At 52.3% G+C, this 22,261-nt stretch overlaps 6 protein-coding genes across 6 annotated transcripts; 3 read left to right on the plus strand and 3 right to left on the minus strand.

Annotated features, from left to right (window-relative positions):
* Window positions 1-403: 403 nt before the first annotated feature.
* On the minus strand, window positions 404-3,374 carry HER10_EVM0003942 (modin). The gene is made up of 2 exons (XM_035473603.1): window positions 1,736-3,374; window positions 404-1,679 (listed from the first exon to the last, which is right to left on the minus strand). The coding sequence occupies exons 1-2, from the start codon at window positions 2,859-2,861 to the stop codon at window positions 730-732; spliced, it is 2,076 nt and encodes a 691-aa protein (XP_035325883.1). The 5' UTR covers window positions 2,862-3,374; the 3' UTR covers window positions 404-729.
* A 1,313-nt stretch (window positions 3,375-4,687) lies between these two features.
* On the plus strand, window positions 4,688-6,781 carry HER10_EVM0012201 (choline dehydrogenase; the record flags this gene model as incomplete). Its single annotated transcript, XM_035481601.1, has 5 exons — window positions 4,688-4,844; window positions 4,899-5,291; window positions 5,344-5,392; window positions 5,451-5,810; window positions 5,866-6,781. The coding sequence occupies exons 1-5, from the start codon at window positions 4,760-4,762 to the stop codon at window positions 6,779-6,781; spliced, it is 1,803 nt and encodes a 600-aa protein (XP_035325984.1). The 5' UTR covers window positions 4,688-4,759.
* A 179-nt stretch (window positions 6,782-6,960) lies between these two features.
* HER10_EVM0000080 (dienelactone hydrolase) lies at window positions 6,961-8,027 on the minus strand (the record flags this gene model as incomplete). Its single annotated transcript, XM_035469875.1, has 3 exons — window positions 6,961-7,281; window positions 7,355-7,742; window positions 7,978-8,027. The coding sequence occupies 3 exons, from the start codon at window positions 8,025-8,027 to the stop codon at window positions 6,961-6,963; spliced, it is 759 nt and encodes a 252-aa protein (XP_035325844.1).
* Window positions 8,028-9,504: 1,477 nt separating this feature from the next.
* Window positions 9,505-13,048, plus strand: HER10_EVM0007219 (eukaryotic membrane protein family). Its single transcript, XM_035476781.1, has 3 exons — window positions 9,505-11,560; window positions 11,606-12,259; window positions 12,321-13,048. Exons 1-3 carry the CDS (start codon window positions 9,758-9,760, stop codon window positions 12,990-12,992), a joined length of 3,129 nt encoding a protein of 1,042 aa, XP_035325927.1. The 5' UTR covers window positions 9,505-9,757; the 3' UTR covers window positions 12,993-13,048.
* Window positions 13,049-16,037: 2,989 nt separating this feature from the next.
* On the plus strand, window positions 16,038-17,026 carry HER10_EVM0002519 (uncharacterized protein). The gene is made up of 3 exons (XM_035472226.1): window positions 16,038-16,534; window positions 16,608-16,679; window positions 16,738-17,026. The coding sequence occupies exons 1-3, from the start codon at window positions 16,358-16,360 to the stop codon at window positions 16,918-16,920; spliced, it is 432 nt and encodes a 143-aa protein (XP_035325870.1). The 5' UTR covers window positions 16,038-16,357; the 3' UTR covers window positions 16,921-17,026.
* A 53-nt stretch (window positions 17,027-17,079) lies between these two features.
* Window positions 17,080-19,449, minus strand: HER10_EVM0003004 (F-box domain-containing protein). Its single transcript, XM_035472694.1, has 2 exons — window positions 17,971-19,449; window positions 17,080-17,821 (listed from the first exon to the last, which is right to left on the minus strand). The coding sequence occupies exons 1-2, from the start codon at window positions 18,352-18,354 to the stop codon at window positions 17,312-17,314; spliced, it is 894 nt and encodes a 297-aa protein (XP_035325876.1). The 5' UTR covers window positions 18,355-19,449; the 3' UTR covers window positions 17,080-17,311.
* Between the last annotated feature and the right edge of the window lie 2,812 nt (window positions 19,450-22,261).

A 22,261-nucleotide genomic window follows, 5' to 3' on the forward strand; every position in this document is an offset into this window, starting at 1 on the left:
GGATACAGGCTCCCAATCGTAGGCCTCCCCACTCTTGCCGAACCAAGGTTCTTTTCCCCCTGTTTGCCGCCGTTCACCCTCATCCGGCCTAGCGCTCTCGCGCGTCCCCGATCCCATGAGTACCGGTACGCCCAGAGGACCTTGGAATGTGAAGACTGCAATCACTTTGCAGCTTGGGAACCTTCTGGGCCGCTGGGCGATCATGGAGTACCGTGCTAGAGCTCTGGAATCGCAAAAAGGTCGGTCGGAGCCTCGGTGACGAGCCAGTGACGGGCTCCGCATCCCTCAGTCGGGCTCCATCCTCGTTCTCAAGCCTCGGGTTGCCTCTCCAGGAATTCACTAGCCCATCGGCCCCTCCAGACTCTTGTCCCAGACCTTGGCCATGGGATCAATCGCATGACAAGTTGACGAAGCGCTGACAGGTATAAGCGTTGCTGCCGCCAGTCCTTCTCAGCCAGAGCGTACGGGCCTAGAATCTCGTCTTCTCACACAGAGAATTTCAATTTTTTTTTTAAGATATCCGTTTGATTGTCATTGTCATCATTCGTAAGCTACCCTGAAGACCGAAGTTGTTTCATGTCTAGCTCCAATGAGGGCTTTCGGGGGACATCAAACTACTCGCTCTCATGCTCATCATAATTCGTCCATATCCATCCATATCCTATTAATGCAATTTTTGTTTTCCAAAATGCTTGAAGTGATCGTCAACCTCCTCGCCATATCCTTCGACTATGAGATATATACCGGTAAGCGACTGCCCAAAAGTTCGCTCTTCGATACCTGGACATCTTTCTTGTGGAAATCGTGTAGCATGAGCCAACAAATCATCCGGAAAACAAGAGTGCACCAGATATCCTCATGGGTGACATGCTCCTCGCCCAACTCGTGCAGCAGTATTGGTTCATCGTCGTCTATTGTCTCGACGGTCCGGGTACTGAAGTTGGTTTGGTTCCGTTTTTTAAGGCCGCCAAAGCCCACAGTAGGCTGCTCGCGCCTATCTGACGATTCTCGAGACACTTCGATGACCTTTCTCCGCACCAAGCGGAAGTAAACCTCCATGAGTTTTTCTTGCTTGAGTTCTGGTGGTGCCGCGTCGATATCCTCAAATCGAAGCTGGCTCCTCACTCTGTTTTCCATTGTGACGGCGTTACCTGTAGGTTTCGGTGCCGTCTTTTCCGGCTTCTCGTTGAACCCTCCTAGGACCTCTTGAATATGACTGCGTAACACATCTTGAACCATCTCACGTCGTGCGCTCTCGACTGCGCCTTCAGGGTTGCCCTCAAAAACCGAAGGCTTTGCGGTCATCATCGAGTCGACCCGTGGAGGCGCTGTTGGCCGAGATACCTTCGCCCTTGCCGTCAAAATCTCATCGGTGTCGTCAAGAGCCTCGTGCAGAGCATCCATGAGGGGCAGGCTCAACCAGTTGCCAGAGGCGGCAGTGTGCGTCTTGATCAGCCCATTAATCTTTCGGATGTTCCTCCGAATGGCTCTGCCGACAAGGCTAGGAGTTGGCTGATCCGACTTGAGTTTGTTCATTTGCATGGTGTACGCTTCCAGCAGTTTAGTTAAGGAGAAGTTTTTCGTATCCCATCGATAGTGAGTAGGGTTGGGAAGTAAACGGAATGCGCTTTTCTCAATGTGGAGTGTACGACCAAGCATGCCTACGATCTCGAAAGCAACTGCCAAGAAAATGTTAGCGCAGGGCAACAGTAAGAACTGTACGACCTCAGCTTACCGGGAAACAAATGGCCAACCCTGGCTGTCGATGTGGTGGAAAAGTAGTTGACGGTATTGGTATTGCAGCCGATCAAAACCAGCGTTTCGGCGATTTCATGGTTGCTGGCAAAGTTCAGGGTCGACAAGTCGCGGGGCTCATCGTTGGGGAACTTCAAACGTCGATTGTCCGACGTCGCCCGGTAGATAGTTGGGAGAAAGCCAAAACAAAGCTCCTTGGTCTCGTCCACGGGTATGACACGATTGTTCTCAAATCGACTGCGTCCATAAACCTGGAATGTGAACATGATACCAAGATCGCTAACCTTCTCCCCCGTGATGGTGTAGCCATTGCCTTCTGCACGGTATCTATCGTTGGTCCTATTGAATTCGACCCAATAAACGCCGAGCATGGCTAGCATTTCGACCATATGGCACCACGTCGTTGTGGCGTATGGCTTCTTGACGTTGGTCGGCATCGTGTCCCAGCTCCTACGCTTCTTCTGAATGGCGACCGTCAGAGTATACTTGTCACTGACTTCTTTAAGGACGCTGGTGACGTTTTCCTGGCTCTCGAGCTGGTCAGATCCCTTGGGTGGCTTTTGGTAGACTTTTTCGGTATATTGTCTTTCTTGCCATTCCCTAGATTCATGTTCCATTTTTTGCAGGGCAGAAAGGAGGGCCACCCACGAAGCTCGCTCATTGTCAGCCGTATGGACTGACTGTTTCGCTAGCTCCTTGTCGGAGACATCCTTCTGATCTTGAAGTTCGGACCGGCTGTCCAGCAAGCTCTTTTCCGAGCCGTCGATGAATATAATGGGTTCGTCTTTGACGGGGCCCTTCTTATTAGTCGGAGGGCATAGGAAAATAACGGGAGCTTCGAAAAGGACCTCGAATCGGAACTCGGTGAACTTGATTTTGCGCTGCTTGGATTCGGACCATTTTCCTATCACCTTGCTGCCACAACTTGAATAGCCAGCGGCGGAAGCGAAATATTGTTGTGCGACCTGCAGGAGGGATGCAAGCAAGGCGACGATAGAGATGACGAGAGCGACAATGGCAACAAACAATTCTTTGTCGTCGTCGTTGATATTGTCGTTAATCTGCTGAAGAGTCTGGTTGAACTGTGCTTCGCTCATGCCCTCCATGGCTATTATCTCGGTCCAATGGGTTCGTTATGGACTTATGTTTGCCGTTGTTTACCGAGCCTTGCGGGTTGGCTATTTCGGAGCTGCACAGCTAATGGTGCTCGGAAGTTTGGTGCTCTCTCGGTTGAGGGTGGTATCGAAGTGCTCAAGAGCGGTCTACGTCGGTCATGGGGGCAGATTTGATGAAATTGAAGGAAGCCATGGGTGGCGTGAGGCAACCCGAGTTTGGAGCAGACAAGCAGGCTCAGCTCAGGAGGAGAAACGCGGCAGAAGGGAGCCGTGACGTGTGTCGAGTCGAAGGAAGTCGAAAAAGAATCTCGACGAGACAGGACGAGGCTGCACGTTTGGCTAGCGCGCGATGGCGGCACAGCCGCGACTGGGAAACGGGAGAAGAGTGCAGGTCAGTACTTGGCTTGGTACTCCGTAGCAGCTTCAGCTCGTCTCACCAGCCATCTCCAATCATGAAATCGGTTATTGCCTGCCTGCTTCTACTGGGCCGGCCCCATTGCCAACCCAACCCCTCCCCTGTGTCAGCATTTACCCCCATGTCTTGCCCAATAGCCCTATCAGTTGCTAGCTCGTGGCTTATATTGCGCTACATTGCTGTGCAACAGGCAGCGGGATTCTGGGGACGAGAACGGTGGTGGCTCCGCTATTGTTGATGGAGATGCAGATGTAAGGCAAGGCGATGCGACGTATGTTGACGTGGAAGATGGGCGACGTCGTTGTGGGAGGGGGAAATCATCGACTGATGAAGCCTACCTTACGTAGTAAGGTAGGTGACTATCGTCCATTTTGGAGGCAGTGCAGTGCAGTGCGGATGTTCGAAAAAGAGTGCGAACAGCGTGGCTAAGCTTGCGTCTTGCGCCTTCCTCCCATCATTGGGGCTAGGAGCGGGCCGCCGTTCGAACTTGGAACCACAGGTCAGTGCAAATGGAAGGAAAGAGCACCTCAGCCTAGGTAGGTAGCTTGGGTAGGTATACAGTAAGGTACCTTAGGTAGGTACCCAGGACGAGAAAGGGAGGGACGAAAATGACGAGTTGTGCCCCGTTTTCAGTGCTTATTTTCCCTCTTCCCCGCCAATGCCCAGTAAAGTACCTTGATCAAATACCTTGACAAGCCAATTCAAAGTCAATAGAAGCTTCCATCTAATTCTCGTAACACCCGTTTATCCGAACTCATCCTTACCTTAAGTTACCTTACTTGAGTGTCTTATTGTTAGTGACAAGCCATACGCAGTAAAGTAGGTAGTGGAGGCAGTGGGGCACCATTGATGCTGTTGAACATGCATCGTTCGAATCGCACGCATTCTTGGCCGTTCCTGCGGCCTGCCGACCGGTATTGGTCTTTCTCTTATGATAGTTGGTCGACATTGGTGTGCTACAGCATGCAAAGTCGGTTAGCATGAAAAGTATTGCTGGCGGTGAGCTGATGTTGAGATGCCACTGATCCGAGGTACACTGGGGGCCGCAAATGAGTGAAGAGAGGTTTTCGTAGAAATATCGCCCATGATGACAAGGTCTCAGGTCCTTGTCCTCTAGATATCATCTTGTTCTTCCTCCCAACATTAGTTCCCGGGACTGCAGTGTGAACAGGTAACAGAAGCCAAGGTTTAAACAAGTACCTGTGTCGCCTTAGCCGGCGAAGGATCAGCCAGCGATTGGAGGGATCGCACTTTCTGGCGTTCCCGTAGATTGCGATTGATCTTTGGTGTAAGACTAGTCTATAGCTTTAAGACGAGTGATGATCCTTCGAACATATAAGAAAGAACCCCTCATCTGACAGCACCCCCCAAGGGACTGCCTGGAGTAGATAGTTGGAATGAGGTCTCTTGCTCGTCAGGACAGTCCAGTTCGGTTTTCGAATCGTCTCATAACGCTTCTCTCAGTCCGGTAACCATGGCCTGGCTATTTTCTCGTTCTTATCCGGAGCGCAAAGCGGTTGACGTCGACGGGAAAACCTTTGACTATGTTATCGTAGGCGGTAGGTGTCGTTGTTGACGAGGAGGCCAAGTTCCCCCAAGTTGACATTACGCAGGCGGTACAGCAGCATGCGCCCTCGCCTCCCGACTGAGCGAAGACCCAAGCACCAGCGTCCTCGTCGTTTGCAAAGGCAAGGTAAAGGACAATTGGCTTGACCGTATTCCTATCGTTGGGACTGCGAGCGACGGCAAGGGTCCTCAGATCGAGACATTCTGGTCTGAGCCCGACGAGCAATGGACGGGGTGCAAGACTCGAACTTTCAATACTCAAGCACTCGGCGGCGCCACCAGAGTCAACGGGCTGATGCTCACGCGCGGCGCGCCGGGTAACTACAACCAATGGGCTGCGCTTGGTAATGATGAATGGAGCTGGGATAAGTGCGAGCCATACTTCAAGAAGATTGAGAACGCTGCTTGCCACCCCGATGCTCCCTACCGCGGTCATGAAGGTAACCAGTATCATCCAATTCTTCGTCTCGAGATCGAGCTCACTTTGGATAGGGCCGCTCTACCTTCGACAGAATCCCTTGAACTTCCCGATAGACCAATAGTATGTTGTAGTGACCGTATTCCCCAAGTCCTTGCTACCTAACTTGTGCCTCGAACAGCATCCAAAAAGCCGCAGGCGACATGAACCTCCCTGTCGAGAGTGACGGCAATAACCCAAACGCCCCGGCCATGGGCCTCTTCACGACCGACATCATGATAGATAAGTTTGGCTATCGTCATTCTTCATTGGCAGCTTACCTTCCAAAGTCCACGGTTGATGAGCGAAGGGAGAGACTCACACTCTGCACTGGGGTTGTAGCCACAAAGCTTCAGACGAATGACGACGGGACAGAAGTGACGGGTGTTCACATTTTGGATCATCTTGACAAGAGCCCTGCCAGGCAATGCTTCGTGAAGGCTGAGAGAGAGGTCATCGTTTGTTGTGGAACTCACTTCTCACCGCAGCTTCTGATGTTGAGGTTGTATTTCCCTGAAACCCCTCCAGCGCGTTCGATCGTCGCTGACTCTTCGCAGCGGTATAGGACCAAAGAAACATCTCGAACAACACAACATCCCGCTCGTGCGAGATATGCCGGGAGTTGGTGCTGACCTTCAAGATCACATAACTTTCGGCATCGCCTTCCGTACCCGTCTCATCGATTCATATCTCCGATTGTTCAGTCCACTCGTTGGCATTTGGCACTTCATCCTCTTTCTCTTCTTCAAAACTGGCTTATTGGCGACTTCTGGAACCAGATTGTGTGCTTGGTTTCACACAAGCACCGTTGATGAGACCACAATGACCGTGAGACACCACGGAAATGGCATCGATGAGAAACACGACAACACGGATGCGCTAAGGCCCGAGAACGTACCTGATATTGAGCTCCTGTTCACCAATGCTTCGTATGATTATGAGAAGGGCAAGGGGTTCTGCGCATTCCAGACAACACTAGTGCAGCCATTCTCTAGGGGCAGAATTGAGCTCGCGTCTTCAGATCCTCTGGCGCATCCCAAAGTGTTCCACCACTACATCACAGATCCCCGCGACTGGGCGGCAGCGCGCAAGGCCGCTCGCTTCTCAATGAACTTTGTGGAGCGCTTCCGTCAGACAAAATACCCCTTCAACGCTACCTGGCATCTCGCTCCCGGGGTCAAGGCCGGTACAGTCGAAGGTGGGTGGCGGGATGTGACGGACGAACAGATTGATGCTTACATCAGGGAGCGTTTGGTCAACATCTACCACGCAACTTCAACGTGCCGCATGGGTACCGTGGACGATAATGGTGTAGTCGGCCAGAATTTGAAGGTCCACGGGTTCCGAAACTTGCGCGTTGCTGATGCAAGCGTTTTCCCAAAGGTGACGAGTGCTCACACTGTAGCGCCGACTTATATGGTGGCAGAGCGATGTGCCGACTTCATCAAGCGAGACTGGGCCGAGAGGGCTTGATGCGGTCGTTGTTTAAGAGCTTCAGAGCATTCAGGAGACCGAGATATCAAGGTGTGGAACGAGATCATGTCGCGCAATAATCAATTGGTATTTTTAAACCCGCCCATCGTTCTGGTATCAGCTGCGGCGCCCATGCCCATTATTCATAATTTGGCTTCTCCTCCACGGTTATCCGCTAGTCACAAAAGGTGCTCATCGAACCAAGCAACAGCTTGGTAAAAGGCTTGCTCCTTGGCATACTTTTGAACCTTCTTGCTCACGTCGCAGCGGACAGCAAAGCCGTGCTCGACGCCAGAGTACAAGTTGATCTGGTATGCCAGGCCGGTCTTTTGCAGAATCTCCTCGGACTTGTGACGCTTCTCGGCGGGGAAGATGCTGTCGGTTTCGGCGGCGGCAATGGAGAAGGGGCCGGTGATGGCGGCGAGCTCATCCTCGTCGACGAAGCTGGGGTGGGCCACGAAGCCGACCTTGATGCCGTCCTTGTAGTGGCGGACAACGTACTGTCAAGTGATCATGTCAGAAACCGGCGGTCGTAGAAGCTATAGAAGAGGGAGATTGGGGGAGAAAACATACCTTGGCGCCAAAGCAGTAGCCGAGGGCACCGATGTTGGTGAGACCGAGCTCGGTCTGCATGTACTTGAGGGAATCGACAATGATGGGGTCGATGGCCTCCTTGTTATGGGGGTTCTTGCCATCGCTGCCCTCGGCGATCCACTTCATAACGTCAAAGCCAGCAGGCATGGGGACAGAAAGCTGGTCCTTGTTGAAGAGGTCAACGATCAAGGTGGTGTAACCATTGGCAGCGAACTGATCGGCAAGCAGCTGGGAGTTGCTCCAGATGCCAAAGACGTCGGCAACGTAGAGAAGACCGGTGTTCTTGTGTGCCTTGTCGGCGGGAGCCTCGGCGAGGTAGCCCTCATATTTGCCGGCGACGGTGATCTTCTTGCCCTGAGGGGTGCCTCTACATTGGTCGGAAAGCGATTAGCGAGAAGTCTTGTGTTGAGCAATCGAGAGATTGGCGTATCATATCAGCCGACAGACATGCCATAAGGCTGATGTTTGGGACTTTGGAACGGGTTTCTCGGTGACAGGTACAGGCAGGATTCACTCAATCAAGCTTTGGGAGAGTGGGGGGCGGGGTAGCTCTTTACGCAGGACGGATATGTGTCGCTCAAAGGGGTCTTGGGGTGTCTTACTCGTGCTTGACACCGACGGTGCAGCATTGTCCGGGAGGGTTGGATGCCATGTTGACTGTTTATTTTCTTGTGTACACAAGGTAAGTACTTGATGTTTGTAAGAAGACGATATCACAGAGGACTGGAGGAATGGATGGCAGGGTCGGACGAAGAAGAGGGCCCCATCGACCTTAAAGAGTCTGAAGCTCGAGCAGGACGTGGGAGGGGCGTCATTGACCTTGGAGGGGCCCACGGATGTTCAGCGCCGGGGGGGGTTTGGACAAGTTGGGCCCGTTGACGTGAGGAATTACCAAGCACCCAAGCAACTGGATCTCCAAAAACGGAGACTATTCGCCAAGGCCGGCCCTTTATTCGTACCTCCTTTCCTTACTTTGGGTGGGCCGAGATCCGTTCCGATCCATCAAGAGGAAGATTCAACTGGTAACTCGGACGCTGTGCCCCCCCCCTCTCGATGAGACAAAATGCCACCCTGATGAAAACACAAACTCTTTCGGGCACCGGTGCCGGTCTCTCTCAGCACCCACTTCGCCGAGCTGCGGTGTCTCGGGTTTTAGCTGGACATAAGCCGAATGCCCTCCCGTCGTGCTCCTAGTCTTGCTAGTCCATGGAGTTTTGGAATCCAAGTAGTCGAGCAGTGCGGCTCCGAAACGGCAACCTGAGCGGCGGTAGTAGCGGAAATAAGGTGATGGGACGTCCTGGCACCTTGATTTTGGTCTTGGTCTTTTTCTCTTACTTTCCACAGAACCATACTCCCATGGGCACAGAACAGTCCCGGTAAATGGTCCCGGCGCAAAGTGATTTGGGCCCGACGGGTGCGGATGGTGTGTGCCATGGTCGGGAAATCGCCCTTGTCTTTCTTTGGGTGATTTGCCGACTCGGTGTGCGGCCCGACACTTGATAACTTCAACGGCCGGGGTTAAACCCGAACATGGCAATTTTACCTTACCTCAGTATATTCCGTTAGTTCATTGAGAAATCTAGCAACTGGCTATTGCACCAAAAATCCCTTAAATGGCTAGAAGTCCCAGCCAGATCCATCATATTTATTGTCGTGAAAAGCGTCCCTTCTGGTGATGACCCGAAATGAAGATCGTTTGCATATTTTACTGGACATATACAATATCGACAATCTTGTAGGCACGGGAGAACCTCGGGTTCATGAAAATTGTCTCTGGGGCATTTGGGGAATCTGAGTGTATAGTTGGATCGATTGATAGAGTGTCCGAGTGGTAAATAGGTAGGTAATCTCGGAGAATAATACTGATACTTCGGTGAACACACCTTGCGACAGATGGCTTAGTCACACCTCCAACCCCAAGAACTCACCGCAAATCGACAGCGAGCGCACGTCCCATCCCAGTACGTCACTGCCATGATGCCTCCCCTCCGTGCCCGTCCCGAGTCCACTGGACCATTGCGTTTAGAGATCCAATTTAGCATCTCCACAGCGGTCTCATTGTCTTCTGCCGCGCTGTGCCGCCGCCAGGTTTCCATGTCCGGTCACCAATCCAGCCGTTCCTGGAGATCGCCCGCTCGGCAACATTTCCCCCCCACGCGACCTGAAGAACTGCAGACTGCAGAGCTAATTGCTTGAACCACTCGCTGCGCCAGATGCTATCGCAAAACTTGCCCAGAAAATCCTGGCGCATTACGTTTCCCTCCAATCTCCAATTCAAAGAGTCCTTTGCGTTCCACGATACCAATCACAGCCTGCATACCCGTGTGCGAATGGCGGCGATACCTCCCATCCGACAAAGACAGTGAAGTGAAGGGTTTGGGAATGGCGGCGAGCGAACACCACAATGATCGAGGGGCCGACGACGACAACCATGACAACCATGACGACACTTCTGCACAACCCGTTGTCTTGCCCGTAGACCCGGTCGAGGCGTTCCCGCCCATGCCTACTTTCGCTCCCGAAAATGTGGCATATGACGAGGGCATTCCGAATGCCGAGAACGATATCAGAGTGTCGCACATACCTCTCCCTCCCTTACCAAACGTGTCTGCGAGCGCACCCCCTACCTCGACCCTCCCTACCATTCCCGGTGGCCACTCCGATGAGGAACAGTCTTCCGATGCCTCATCCACGCATAGTAAGCCTGAGAAGCAAGACTCGTCCAACTCTTCGTCCACATCCGAGCCTGCGACTGCTACCGAGAAGAAGGAGGCTGAGAATAAGGACGACGTGGCACCAAAGTCAAGGGCCAGGGCTGGATCGAGCTCCGCATCCATGAAGAAGAATCAAAGCCACGATAATGTTAGGAGATTATCTGTCGCAGGGATACAACAACTCACCGCCCCCGAAGCTCTCCCTGTCGCAGTAGTTCCCGACCAAGCCCCTGGCGGTCAAGAGCAGCCGGTTCGCTCTCCTCTCGCTGAACAGCTCGAGGCAATTCGACAGTCGATACTCAGTCAGCCCGACTCTCTGCGACGAAACGGGCCCGTGACGGACGGCGGAAACAGGTCGCGATATCAAGACGAGCCAAGACGACCTGTCTCAGGCAGAACGCTCTCGACGCCTCCGACGAATCGACGTCAATCACAGTCACAAACCACGTCGCCCCGCCGAAATTCCTTCTACTCCGTTGCCAGGCCACCGCCTCTCAATCTTGATGCCGCCAGCCACTTCAACGCAATCAACCCTCTGCCGACCAGTCTCAACAAACAACCGCCACCACAGATCCAAGTACCGCCGCCAACAAAGTCACAGCGAAATGACCCTTTTCCGCCATCGCCCCTCCCTCCTTCGATACCCCTCCCACCTATGTCTATACCCACGCACCTTCAGTTGGAACTAGCAGCCCAACGACCGAGCCCTCTGTACATACACCACTCGCACACGAACGATATACCCTATGAGTCCTACGTCGTCAAATGGGAAAGACTCAAAAATGTTCTACTACTGCCAACATTTCTGGAGAGAACGCTCTATTTCGGAGCTCTGGCTTGTCTCGATGCCTGGCTCTATAACTTTACGATCCTGCCCATGAGATTCACCATTGCCCTCGGGGTATTGTTCAGGTGGTGGGGCTATATGGCTATCAAGGAGGCACGGTTCATGGTTGGTTTCGTTTGGTACGGGCTGGGCAGAGTATGGGCCAGAGCACGGAGACCTAGGGCAAGAAGTGCGCTGTCCGCTCAAAAAGGAGATAATGATCACCTTGTCGGCCGCGACAGAAGCCAGAGTCGGCCGCCGGGGCGCAGATCATCTACCCCAGCTACGGATATGAGATTCCCGGACAACATCCCAGCTGTCCATGTCGACTCAGATGTCAAGGCGAACGGCAATGGGGTTATCGAACATGAGGTCAGATTGAATGGGAACGGGCATATCACTCATAAGATGAATGGGCCTTCGAGCCATCACCCTCCACACCCTTCTGCCTCTAGAGTGCATCGACATCGTAGGACGAAATCGATACCCTCTAATCTGTCTTCCTTTCACAAGGCGGATCTCTTACAAGGCGCCGTCATTCTTTTCAGCTCGCTATTCCTTATGAAGCTGGACGCTAGTCGGATGTATCACTTCATTCGAGCACAGGATGGCATCAAGCTCTATGTCATCTACAACGTCCTCGAGGTAAGTCCTTCTTGGAATTGGAAGATTTGTCACTAATCCAGCTAGGTCGGGGATCGTCTCCTTTCAGCGCTTGGTCAGGACATATTTGAGTGTCTTTTCAGTTCTGAGACATTGTCTAGAAACAGCTCCGGCCGGTCCAAGGTGCTTCTTCCGCTGGGCATGTTCGGACTTGCACTGATTTACAATGTCATCCATTCTGTGGCGCTCTACTACCAAGTCATCACGCTGAATGTGGCTGTCAACTCCTATTCAAATGCTCTGTTGACTCTCATGATCTCCAACCAATTCGTTGAGATCAAGAGCACAGTGTTCAAGAGATTCGAAAAAGACAACCTGTTCCAGCTGACTTGTGCAGACATTGTGGAGCGCTTCCAACTCTGGATCATGCTGTTCATTATCGGCATGCGCAATATTGTGGAGGTCGGTGGGCTCTCCGTACCTGGAGCAGGTTCCGAAAACAGCGACCTGGGAGGCTCCGGTGCTATGCCTCTTCACAGCCCTTCGATACTGCCGTTCAGCTTCACGATTCTTCCGTCTTGGGTTTGGTCCGGCGAGGTGCTGTCCCCCTTTCTCATTGTCATAGGCAGTGAGATGCTGGTCGACACGATCAAACACGCCTACGTAAACAAGTTCAATAACATCAAGCCGACATTCTACAGCCGCATCCTCGACATCTTGTGCAAGGACTACTACACTAATGTAAGCAACTCCTGAAGAAGCCCTTTTCCATTTCGTTGCTGGGGACTAATTGTTCTTGTAGGCATTTGTCTCTCCTTCGCTGACGAGACGACTTGGTCTGGCTGTCATTCCGCTGTCGTGCCTGTTCATTCGAGCCTCTGTCCAAACGTACCACATGTTTCTCTCGACACGTATAGCTACGCCCATCGCAGAGTCAACTCAGACGTCCCTGTCGGTCGAGTCTGCGACACCATCGTCGCCAGCAATGGTGGCAGCACTTGACCGTCTCGACACGTTACTTAGGGACGCCTTAGGCCGGGCCGTCTACGGCTACCCTTACGGAGAGCCAAGTGTCCAGAGCAGAGCTTGGTGGACGTGGACCAGTGACGATGTGATTGCGGCAGTGACCATGATTGTCGTCTTCTTCATCGCCTTCTTGGTCCTTCTGATTATCAAGCTGCTGCTGGGCATGGTTCTGCTGCGATACTCCCGAAACAGGTACGCCAAGATGAAGCATAAGGAGCACATGGTGGCGACTGGTCAGGAGGAGCGCGAGGTCTATGATGCTACCGGGAAGAGAGTTGGAGGTTACGGTCAGATCGAGGTCACGGAAGACCGACGAAGATGGATTCACGCAGATGACAAGGAGGGCCTGAAGGGGGGCAAGGGAAGGGTTCAGAAACCGGAAAGGCCACAACAAGGCGACTATAACGGAGTTCAACGGTACGAAATGGTCGCAAAGAGGATTTGGTGATGGAGTTTTCTGGCGTCTAGCATCTATCGTGTAGCGTTGCATAGGGGAGACCAGGGCATCTCAGAAGATGCTCCGCTTCCGTTGATTTTCTGATACTGGAAATTGATACGTCTTTCGACTACGAGGCTGCCACGTGTCTCTTCCATTCGCCAAGGCGGTGTTGCCAACCGTGGCTATTGACTCTACTAATTGTAACAACAATCTAAGGGGCTTCCCAGTTTGACACCCTACTTGCTCAGATGGAACCACTTCGAGCTTACACAAAGCTCATCCTCAGGCTCCAGATTATTGTTGTTCCCATGTATACAATGAGTCTTGGCGAATGCTATAAAAAAAAATGTGCTGAAGAATTTTTGAGACATTTATGTTTACCTGAGTCAAGTGTTAGTATTGATAATGAGACATCGAATGCTCGCCCAAGAATATGTACGGACATATACGAGGCCGAAAAGAACCAATTCCTGCGAAAAATTCGTTTTGGTTATCAAAGGCTACTTTTTCTTTGGTAAATATAAATTGATAATGAGGATAGTGGGGAGAGTGATGAGTAGTTATTTGACGAGTTGTAGCTGTCTGATGACTTACCTTAGTGAACGACGGCGAATCTGAGTAAAACCACGTACTACGGATGGCATGAGATGCAAGGTTCTCTATTTTTTTATTTTTTTTTATCTTTTCCTTTTACATTGACAATCTCCCTTCAAAGTTGGGAAAGTACACGAAATACCCTGTATTTTGGGTGCATTGCGAATGCATCCAGCATGTGGCACACACCCCCTTTTCAAAGCTGAAAAGGGCTGCTCAAAAGCAAACATATCCACCATTTCCACACATATTTCAACGTGACTAAGAATGAGAGACACTCGGCGTGCTGACTGGGATATGCATTTGGTTTTATGACGATGAGGATTAAGAGTATGAATATCCCATATCCCATTTTGGCATGAGGACTACATGCCGCCCTATCACATTTATGACGGAGGCTGCGATTAGACCACAACTCCTTGCATTCGAAAGCGAACATCAGAGAGTACATTATGGGCTAGAAACTCGACGTCGTTAGCCAGCGCAGATTCTCCGTACCTTGGAGATGGAGTCAAGAGCAATTATACATACTGCCATGGGAACAAACTCGACTACTGCTTGGCTAGACAGAATTGTGCACAATTCTATACTAAGCTTAGGCTGAGCATTTGAGGCACGTTATGAGACCCCCAAACTTTTAGCCAAAGTCACTGGCACGGAACTGAAGATAAGGGGCACAGGCTGCAGTGGGCTGCAAGGCTTGACGACGTGACAGAGGTCTCCCTCCGCCGCAGATACATACGGCCATTGGGGACGCGTGGGTCGACCTCGAAGGGTGAGGGGTGAACCCGTGCTTTCGGCCCCGGTAAAGTTCTCTAGCTTTGGCTAGATACCTGCCTATACAACTAAGCAACCCCTATATGAGGCTAGTTTCGGCCCCAAAGACGACAGCAGTTGAGCAAAACAAAGTTTGTCTAGGCTCTAGAGTATTCCGAAATAGTATAACCGGTCTCCTGTTTGGGAATTCGGCAGAGCTGACTTTCGTACTGCCTCCAGAAATTGGTGTCTAGATGGAAACTTTTGTCACAGGCTTGAGGAGATTACGCAGGCAGAACACTGCCGCCATGTCCGAGGTGACTTCGATCCGTGGACCGTACACGTGCAGAAATGATCGGATTGGCTATCACCCTGTATATCTGACTCGTCCTGCGACACTTCGTTCTCGGTCATCTTAGATAATATCTGCAGCGGATGAAGAATCAGAAAAAGAAAGTAGAACGACGGGCATAATTTCGGCGATATCATTATCTGCACTGGGCAGCCAGACGACATACCCCCTATAGGCCACATCTCTCAAACCCTGGCGCAAAAGTAAGTTGTTGAAGATCTGGTGCCCCACACCAAGTCAGACGGTGCAACTGATTGTTTGGATCCGGAAGAAGTACTGAAACCAGTGTCCGTTGGTTCGGACCTGAATGGAAATTCGTGTTGCAGAAGATGTGTAGTGTCTCAGCGCCTGGTGAGGCGAGAGATGTAGGTGTAAGACTTGGGGGGCTTCTGAATTGCAAGAATAATAGCGGAATTTTCGTCTCTGGCCCTGAATTGTCTAATCAGGCTGCCTCTTGGGCCCGTAGAGGTCGCCAATACCTAGGCTTCTGGGCTATTTTGTCCATCCTACTTTCCCGCATAAGATAGGTCCATGGCATGTCAAACATTTGAAAAATGTATTCGCACATAGCTACAAAACATGAAAGATACAGCTTGGTCGCTATATAATACTTTAAAAAGTATTGGGATAGCCGGACCAAGGAGACAAGAAGTGGCTCTACGCATGGTCATGCATTGTGGCGCGCAAAGTTCGGCGTGAGTTGCTGACGGCGATCAACCTGTTGTAGGGTGTCGACCAATCCTTCCGCGCTCAGTGCTCAATCGCTATAGGAACAAGGCGACTTCATTTTCCTTGGAGTAATCTGGTTCTCCGAACGCTCGCAATTACCCGTCAATGGCATCCGCGACTTGAAGACGAGTGTATGAGGTGAATGTTCGGCACCATGTTGGTTGGCGGTGATACTGACGTATTTACATCTCTTTCGTAAAAGGAAAATTGACTCGACGTCCACTTACCTCCGATCCCGATTATTGAATGACTGCCCAGACAAGATCTGGAATATGGAAGGTACCTGGGTAAGGTAGGTAGAAACAGCCTCGAGAGGCATTGAACACAGAATCTTTCTTGGCACGATGAGTACCTTCAACGACATTAGGGGCAGGTTTTCCTTGGGAAGGTGCCATCATTCAGAAGCGGCAGTGACGCTTTATTCTCAGGAAGCAGTTGCGAGAAGCTTCAGGGGCATCCTTCTGGCACTGAGTTAGTGCTCCAAGCTTTTGCGGCATGTCAGCAATACCGCAACACGCACCGGTCCTCCTTCAAGTATGCACCTGCCCGTGAAGCAGAAACATCAGGCTGGGTATATGTCAGTTTAAGGAGCTACCCAGCATCATCATGTACCTCTGTAATTCCTTCCTTCGATATGGATGGCATTTGACAGGTTCCAGTCTTGAGTGCTAACATGATGTCCCAATCTCCGGACTACATGGCATCAATCATCCCAACACAGCTCTGTCCTTGTTCTCTTCCGGCAGCAGCCAAACCCCAGACATCGTTCTTCAAGTCTTCTCTTTTCCGCGCCGGCCGCCACTGAGATAAATCCATCTTGGAGAGCAATTCCTCTCGCGCGAACGCCGTCGTCTTTCCGTTTTATCAACTTGTCGCTCCATCTGGATAATCGAACAGCCAAACCCCTCGCCCATCGCAAGACTACGACCATCACAAGCTCACAATGGCTACTGCTGCGAATGACACCAATGTCCCGGCTGCCGGGGCGGAGCCAAGAACACCGACGTCGACTCCGGCATCAGGCTCAGCGTCTCCTGGTGTAGCACCCGCCCACCAGTGCAGACAATGTCGCGCTTCCTTCTGCCAGCCCCTCGGTTGCGGGCATGTCTATTGTGACGAGGTATGCACGATCGCGGGACTCTCGATCCGTTGATGATTACCAGAGCAGACTCGCTGACGATGGCAATTGACAGTGTGCCGGTCCTCATCATCAATGCCCCGAGTGTAATCGCCACCCCGTTCTGTATCCCAAGCCCTCGACCGAAGTGAGTGCAATTCTGCTACCGTGTGCATCATGTATCAATAATTTACTAACTTTGGAAGAAACCCCCCAAGACCACGTATCCCTCCGAAGACGGCCTTTTTGACCCTGTTTTCCAAAAGAGAATCGACAGTCGAATCCGTACAATCTACTACGTCTCGCTCTGTTCTTTCTGGGCTTCTGTCCTCGTAGGCATTCTTTGCATTATTGCTATCATTCTTGAAACGAGCAAACGGTCTCGTTAAGGTGGAAGGTTCAGAAGGGAAAACTTATCGAGGCCGGTGCTTGCTGGCTAGGCTGGTTTGTAGGACGGTTGAGCGCGGTGGAGTATGATTACTTGTAGCATTAACACACCTTACGACTATTACATCTACAACTCATCGCAACCTACGACAGGATGCTATCCCGTGTGTGTTCCATAGTGACTTGCAAAGGTACCACCTTGCGCGAAGACAGACAGACGGCAATGAAATTCACAGTTGCTTGCTAGTGCATATTTGGCTCATTATGACCGACGTTATCATGAATACATCGTCATCCCTGCCCAGTAACGCCGTTGGCGGCTCCCAGAGCCGCAACCCAATGCCTAATTCAATGCTCAGTTTAGCTCAGAGTCGTACACAGTGCCTCACGGGCCTACCGGAGACCGGCACCGTCGCCCCTCGACACACGCTCCCAGAATCGTCGGAGCCGCCAGACCCTACCCACGCCCTTGGTCTCCTCCCACTTCTTGATACCCTCTTCTCGCTGACGTACCTCGCCCTTCCACACGCCCTCTACCCACTTCCTCAAGCCATCCTTGACCTTCTCCTTTTCAATAGCGCGGCGCTTCGCAACGAGAGCGGGCGCGACTTGCACCAAACTCATTCCGGGGACACATTCCGGCGGGAGCACAGCCCGCTCGACGAGGGCTTCGGCCGAGGGCCGCGAGGCCAGACGGCGGGACAGTCGGATGGAGACCAGAGAGCGGGCAAGGCGTCGCGAGACGACCGATGTGTGAGTCAGAAAGATGGAACGGGCGATGAGCTCCGCCAGAGAAGGGCGGGAAGGGGAAGATAACAACGGCGGCAGGATGGCACGCGTGTGACGGAGCCGATAGTGATGGAGAATAGGCGAGAGGGATAGGTGACGCAGGTGATGATTGGTCTATGCCATCAGCAGAGTTCAGCAACAACGGGGTCGGTCAACGGAGGGGACAGCAAGCACAGGTGGGAATTTTACATGAGGGAGGATGACGCGAGTGAGTTCAAAGGCAAAAGGGAATAGACAGTCACTTGTGTGTGGGGAACGCCTACCCTCGAAGTTGACAAGAGATCATTCACATCCAAATAGCCAAGGATGTGCAGCATTATCTCGTTTGGAATTTCTGAAATGGCGCCCGTAGGCTGATATGGAGGCCGAAACAACGCCAGACAAGACGCTGACGAGGCCTCGAGAAGGTACCGTTCGTCATGGTGGTAGTAGAAATCATCGTCACGAGCCCCATCGGCTGCTTGGAGGCATGGTCGGGCATCAGTGACCGCCGGATACGTGGAGTCGAGCTGAGTGGAGGAAAAGGCGTAGCCCAGGCCATGATCGCCGGCGGGTACAGACAATGCGGGAGAAGAATGTGATATAGCAAGCTGGCGGGTCGAAGAGAGGAGCTGATCTGGGGCCATCTCGTCGTGCATTGCGTCCATGGCTGACTCAGTCGCCTGCAAGCGACGAGATGGTGATGACACCAAGTAACTTGTTCTGGTCTCCAAAGAGCAAAAGCACAGATGAGACGAAGATGTGGAGCTGTGCGAACAGTTGGTACAGCTGGAGTGGCTGTTCAGGTCTAGTCGTGGTCAATAAGGTAGTTGCCCGTTACCTTACTTCGGAGTAACAATGAAATAGAGCGGGATTCTTCGGTTCGGAGTATGGTCCGGAGCCCGGGTGGGCGCCAAGCACGAAATTGCGTAAACGAGTTGCGTGAGAAGCAAGTAGGGGCGCGGGGACCGACGAGGTCGCTATGAGGGAGCGCGGGATAGAGCCAAGTGCTTCAGAGGAGACTATGGGCAGATATGCTGCGTACCATGGCACGGCAAGCCTCGCGATAGGTTGGGTACCTTGTGTGGATAGAAGGCTGGGAACAGAGAAAGATACGCTGAAGTTGAGAAGATTAGACGAGTCGGGGAGAGTACCGCGCGCGTCAAGAATGAAACAGAAAGGCGGTGCAGGCAGATGTTTTTGCGCTTTGCGCGCGCGTGCCGTGGAGAGACTGGTCGTTGGAGGCCCGGCCGGCGACCGGCAGACTAAACGCTTGGAGGAAATCCGCGGCGCGGAACTAAGTAGTCTCGTTGATGTGACGAGAGGAGCATGAAGACTCCAGCTCAAGTGTGATGCGACGGAATGCTTAACGCGTCCACTCAAGATCGACTGTCCTATTCGATGCTGGCAAAGATCGGGGGAACCATCGGACAAAGCTGGAATGCGAAGCAATGGCGCGATGAAGGGATGGATGACGGGGACGGATGAGGGGCAGAGGATAGGGTGCTCGGGTAGGTAGGATACGGAGAAGAGACAGTGGACAAGCGAGTTGACGGGCCGAGGAGATTGGGTCCAAGTTCGCGGTCAAAGTCGAGGCCAGAGTTGAGGCCGATGACAAAGGCTGATGATGAGTTGACAGGCGTGCCTTTCATCCGGCGGAAACTTGTATCATGAGCATGCGGTTGATACTGAGGCTGCAGATGCGTTGACGACATGCATTGAACTGGGAAGGAGCGTGACAATATGGAGGGGAAGGAATGGGGCCTGACGCACCTTCACCTTTGAGATTGGTGCATCTACTCCGTACGTACAGCTTGCGCCTCCATCGTTCCAGGCTGCGTCACACGGTCCAGGCAGAAACCAGGAACAGGGGTACTGGCGGCAGGTGCGACTCACAGTGCGCATCGATGTCTCCTAATGTCGTAGGTTGGTAATCGGCAGGAGCTCAAGGTGCTTCTTCATCAAACGGCAGGAACTGGCACTGTACCTAGGTAGGTACCTAGGTAGGTAGGTAGCGCCGGAACGAACACGCACTTTCCCAAGCCACCATCGACTCTCCCCAGCACAACATCTCCGATGCGTTCTCCTCAATCGCTGAACCATTGTGTCCGTTCCACGTTGCATAAGGCACCTTATTTTCCACAAAGAAGACGTTGAAAATAGCAACCGGCGCTGAATTGGAGCGGACGCTAACGCCGCCACCGCGTATCCTTCAGGCTTAGGTATCTCAATATCAAGACACTCTCCCTACTTCTTCTGTAACTCAAGATAAGGTACCTTGAGGTGCGGAGTACCTACCTTACTGAGGCAGGAAGTCGGCCTCTTTGGACAATTAAAGGTAACTTGCCTTACCTTAAGGTAGCAAGAATGAATTGGGGGAAACTAAGGTGCCTATTTTACCTCAGGTACCTAAGGTAGATAGATACCTTCATCACCTCAGGGGGCATGGGGTTCCAGAGATCTACAGAAAAAGGAAGCTCACGGGAGGGGCTTTTAGCTTCCCCGTCTCTCTTGTCTCCGCAGACTTCGGCCACCTCTTTCCTCGTGCCGGTCGCCACGGGGAGTGCCTTCTGTTAAAAGATCTAGCCGAAATGGGGCAGTCACCCAACACCACCAATGACCACCAAATGGCCATCATCCGACTGCATCGAATGCAGTCGGCTGTGACACCCCTTGCTTGCTCCGAGAGACCCACTTTTCAAACAGCTCCGGGTCTACGCTTTCCACCGGCGCTTTCCTCCTTGCCTTCCAACGTCCGACATCCACACCCGTCATCAAGCCACAATCCAACGCCCTGCCATTCACGCACCGGACAACTGCCTTGATCAATTGGTCAATTCCAATAAACGCGTCTCAGCTTGGAGATCCAACTACTCGCTTTCAAGTGGGAAGCAAAATTATCATCCGACATCCTACCCTGAGCCGCCAGCGCTTCCGGTCTAGTTTCCTACCGAGAACCCCTGAATAAGGGCTAGGCCGTATTCACGGACAACCTGGACCTGGCCTCATAACGGGCCGGCACGACTTGCGCCTGTTCATGATCATCCCCAAGACACAGAATGATCCGAACAGAGAAGCTCACTTCTACCCATGCTCTCCAAGGTGCCTTACTTTCAGTCTTTCACACATCGAGCTTTGGGCTTCAACCGACTGATATCTACTACAGCCTGAGCAAGAACCCTGACCCTGGCTACTTCACCTGCCTTTCATCGTGCCCTTGTACAGCTGGATTCTCCACGAACTGCTGTCAAGACCCTCCATTCTGTGCTCTCGAACCCACCCGCAACGGACGCCCGCAGCTACCCCCGGTTCCCGCCATCCTCCCAGTTGCAACGACAATGGACAACGCAGACCCTGGCGCACCTATTCTAGGCATGATTGTACCACCTGCTGCATGCCGCAGGGAACCGCCATCAAATCTGCAAGGGCAGGCTTCTTACGAACCGGTCAAAGCATACAGCAAACGGCGTACAGTATGCAGCCCCTAGATGAACGAGGCTGCAGTCTTGACTACGCCTTGTCAACGCCTTCGTTGTCATCAACCAGCCGGAGCTCAAAATGCATCGAACGATATCAATCACATCCCGTCACACAGCATGAACGAGCCAGATGGGCTCTCGCATTGGCATCGGGCAGGAATCAGCAGCCAAGCGGCTTTTCCCACGACAAGGACACCAGATTCTGCCACCATCCGTCTGCATTGTTGGTTTTGGCCCAGGCCCCGCGCTTGAACCGCGCTGTTTTTTTTTGAAGATGTCTGGCAATTGAAGCACGTCGCATACTGTCAGAAGGATTTTGGCTCCTGATGTGGTGGTGAGGCCGATTTTCCCGGCCCAACCAATTTGAATTTGGCCTCGTCCAATCACGCTCTTGGGTGGCCTTCCTTGCGGCTGCAACAGAAACGCGTCTGTTCTGGGCGGCCAACGTCAAGCGCATCCTAGTCACATCGAGATACTTTGTTTGTCTCAACGTCGTCTGTCCCCGTTTAGTGTTTCATTCATTAGCAGATTGCCTTCTTTCCCGTTGTCACTCAATCGAGAATCAACGTAGCAGGCCTGGCAGACATTGGATCCCGTGGAAGTCCATGTCGGAATCATTGCTGGTCCTGGAGCGCGATGCAGCTGATCACAGCTTCTCCACCAAAGTAGGCTTTCAGCTTGTCTACACGTTCGTACCCTACCATCTCGTGGCAACCACGAGTAGTAGCGTGCTGACGTGCGTTTCTTCTGCCCGTCATTGGCCTTTATTTGTCGTCTCTTTTCACCAAATGCACCCAATCATGTAGCAAACAACGGTGCATCGTTTCTTCAGCGCATGATTCGCAAAAACCCAAGAGTTCGGGTGGCCTGCAGGCGTCTCCTGGAAGCCCGGGATAATCATTGGCCTTAATGCTGCGTGTTTCTTTAGCTTCATCCTGTCAAAATCAAGGTCTAGAGGTGTTCCTTAGTTGCAACACCCCAACAGCTCATGATAGGTAGACGGTTTAAAGCACTCCTAGTGGAGTTTTTCCAGTGCTACCTCGCTTCGTGTAGAGAGCTTTTCCACCGTTAGAACATCCGAGGTGAGGACGTGCTC

Source organism: Colletotrichum scovillei (assembly GCF_011075155.1).
Source record: "Colletotrichum scovillei strain TJNH1 chromosome Unknown Contig00013, whole genome shotgun sequence".
NCBI lineage: Eukaryota > Fungi > Ascomycota > Sordariomycetes > Glomerellales > Glomerellaceae > Colletotrichum > Colletotrichum scovillei.

What these genes read in the sequence shown, in the direction of transcription:
- HER10_EVM0002519 (XM_035472226.1), top strand. Translation starts at nt 16,358, where the DNA reads ATGGCTACTGCTGCGAATGACACCAATGTCCCGGCTGCCGGGGCGGAG. An exon ending in GGCATGTCTATTGTGACGAG is followed by an intron (nt 16,535 to 16,607) that starts GTATGCACGATC and finishes GGCAATTGACAG; the next exon opens with TGTGCCGGTCCTCATCATCA. An exon ending in ATCCCAAGCCCTCGACCGAA is followed by an intron (nt 16,680 to 16,737) that starts GTGAGTGCAATT and finishes TAACTTTGGAAG; the next exon opens with AAACCCCCCAAGACCACGTA.
- HER10_EVM0003004 (XM_035472694.1), bottom strand. Translation starts at nt 18,354, where the DNA reads ATGGACGCAATGCACGACGAGATGGCCCCAGATCAGCTCCTCTCTTCG. An exon ending in ATCTCTTGTCAACTTCGAGG is followed by an intron (nt 17,822 to 17,970) that starts GTAGGCGTTCCC and finishes CTGATGGCATAG; the next exon opens with ACCAATCATCACCTGCGTCA.
- HER10_EVM0003942 (XM_035473603.1), bottom strand. Translation starts at nt 2,861, where the DNA reads ATGGAGGGCATGAGCGAAGCACAGTTCAACCAGACTCTTCAGCAGATT. An exon ending in GGTTGGCCATTTGTTTCCCG is followed by an intron (nt 1,680 to 1,735) that starts GTAAGCTGAGGT and finishes TTTTCTTGGCAG; the next exon opens with TTGCTTTCGAGATCGTAGGC.
- HER10_EVM0007219 (XM_035476781.1), top strand. Translation starts at nt 9,758, where the DNA reads ATGGCGGCGAGCGAACACCACAATGATCGAGGGGCCGACGACGACAAC. An exon ending in TCATCTACAACGTCCTCGAG is followed by an intron (nt 11,561 to 11,605) that starts GTAAGTCCTTCT and finishes TAATCCAGCTAG; the next exon opens with GTCGGGGATCGTCTCCTTTC. An exon ending in GCAAGGACTACTACACTAAT is followed by an intron (nt 12,260 to 12,320) that starts GTAAGCAACTCC and finishes TTGTTCTTGTAG; the next exon opens with GCATTTGTCTCTCCTTCGCT.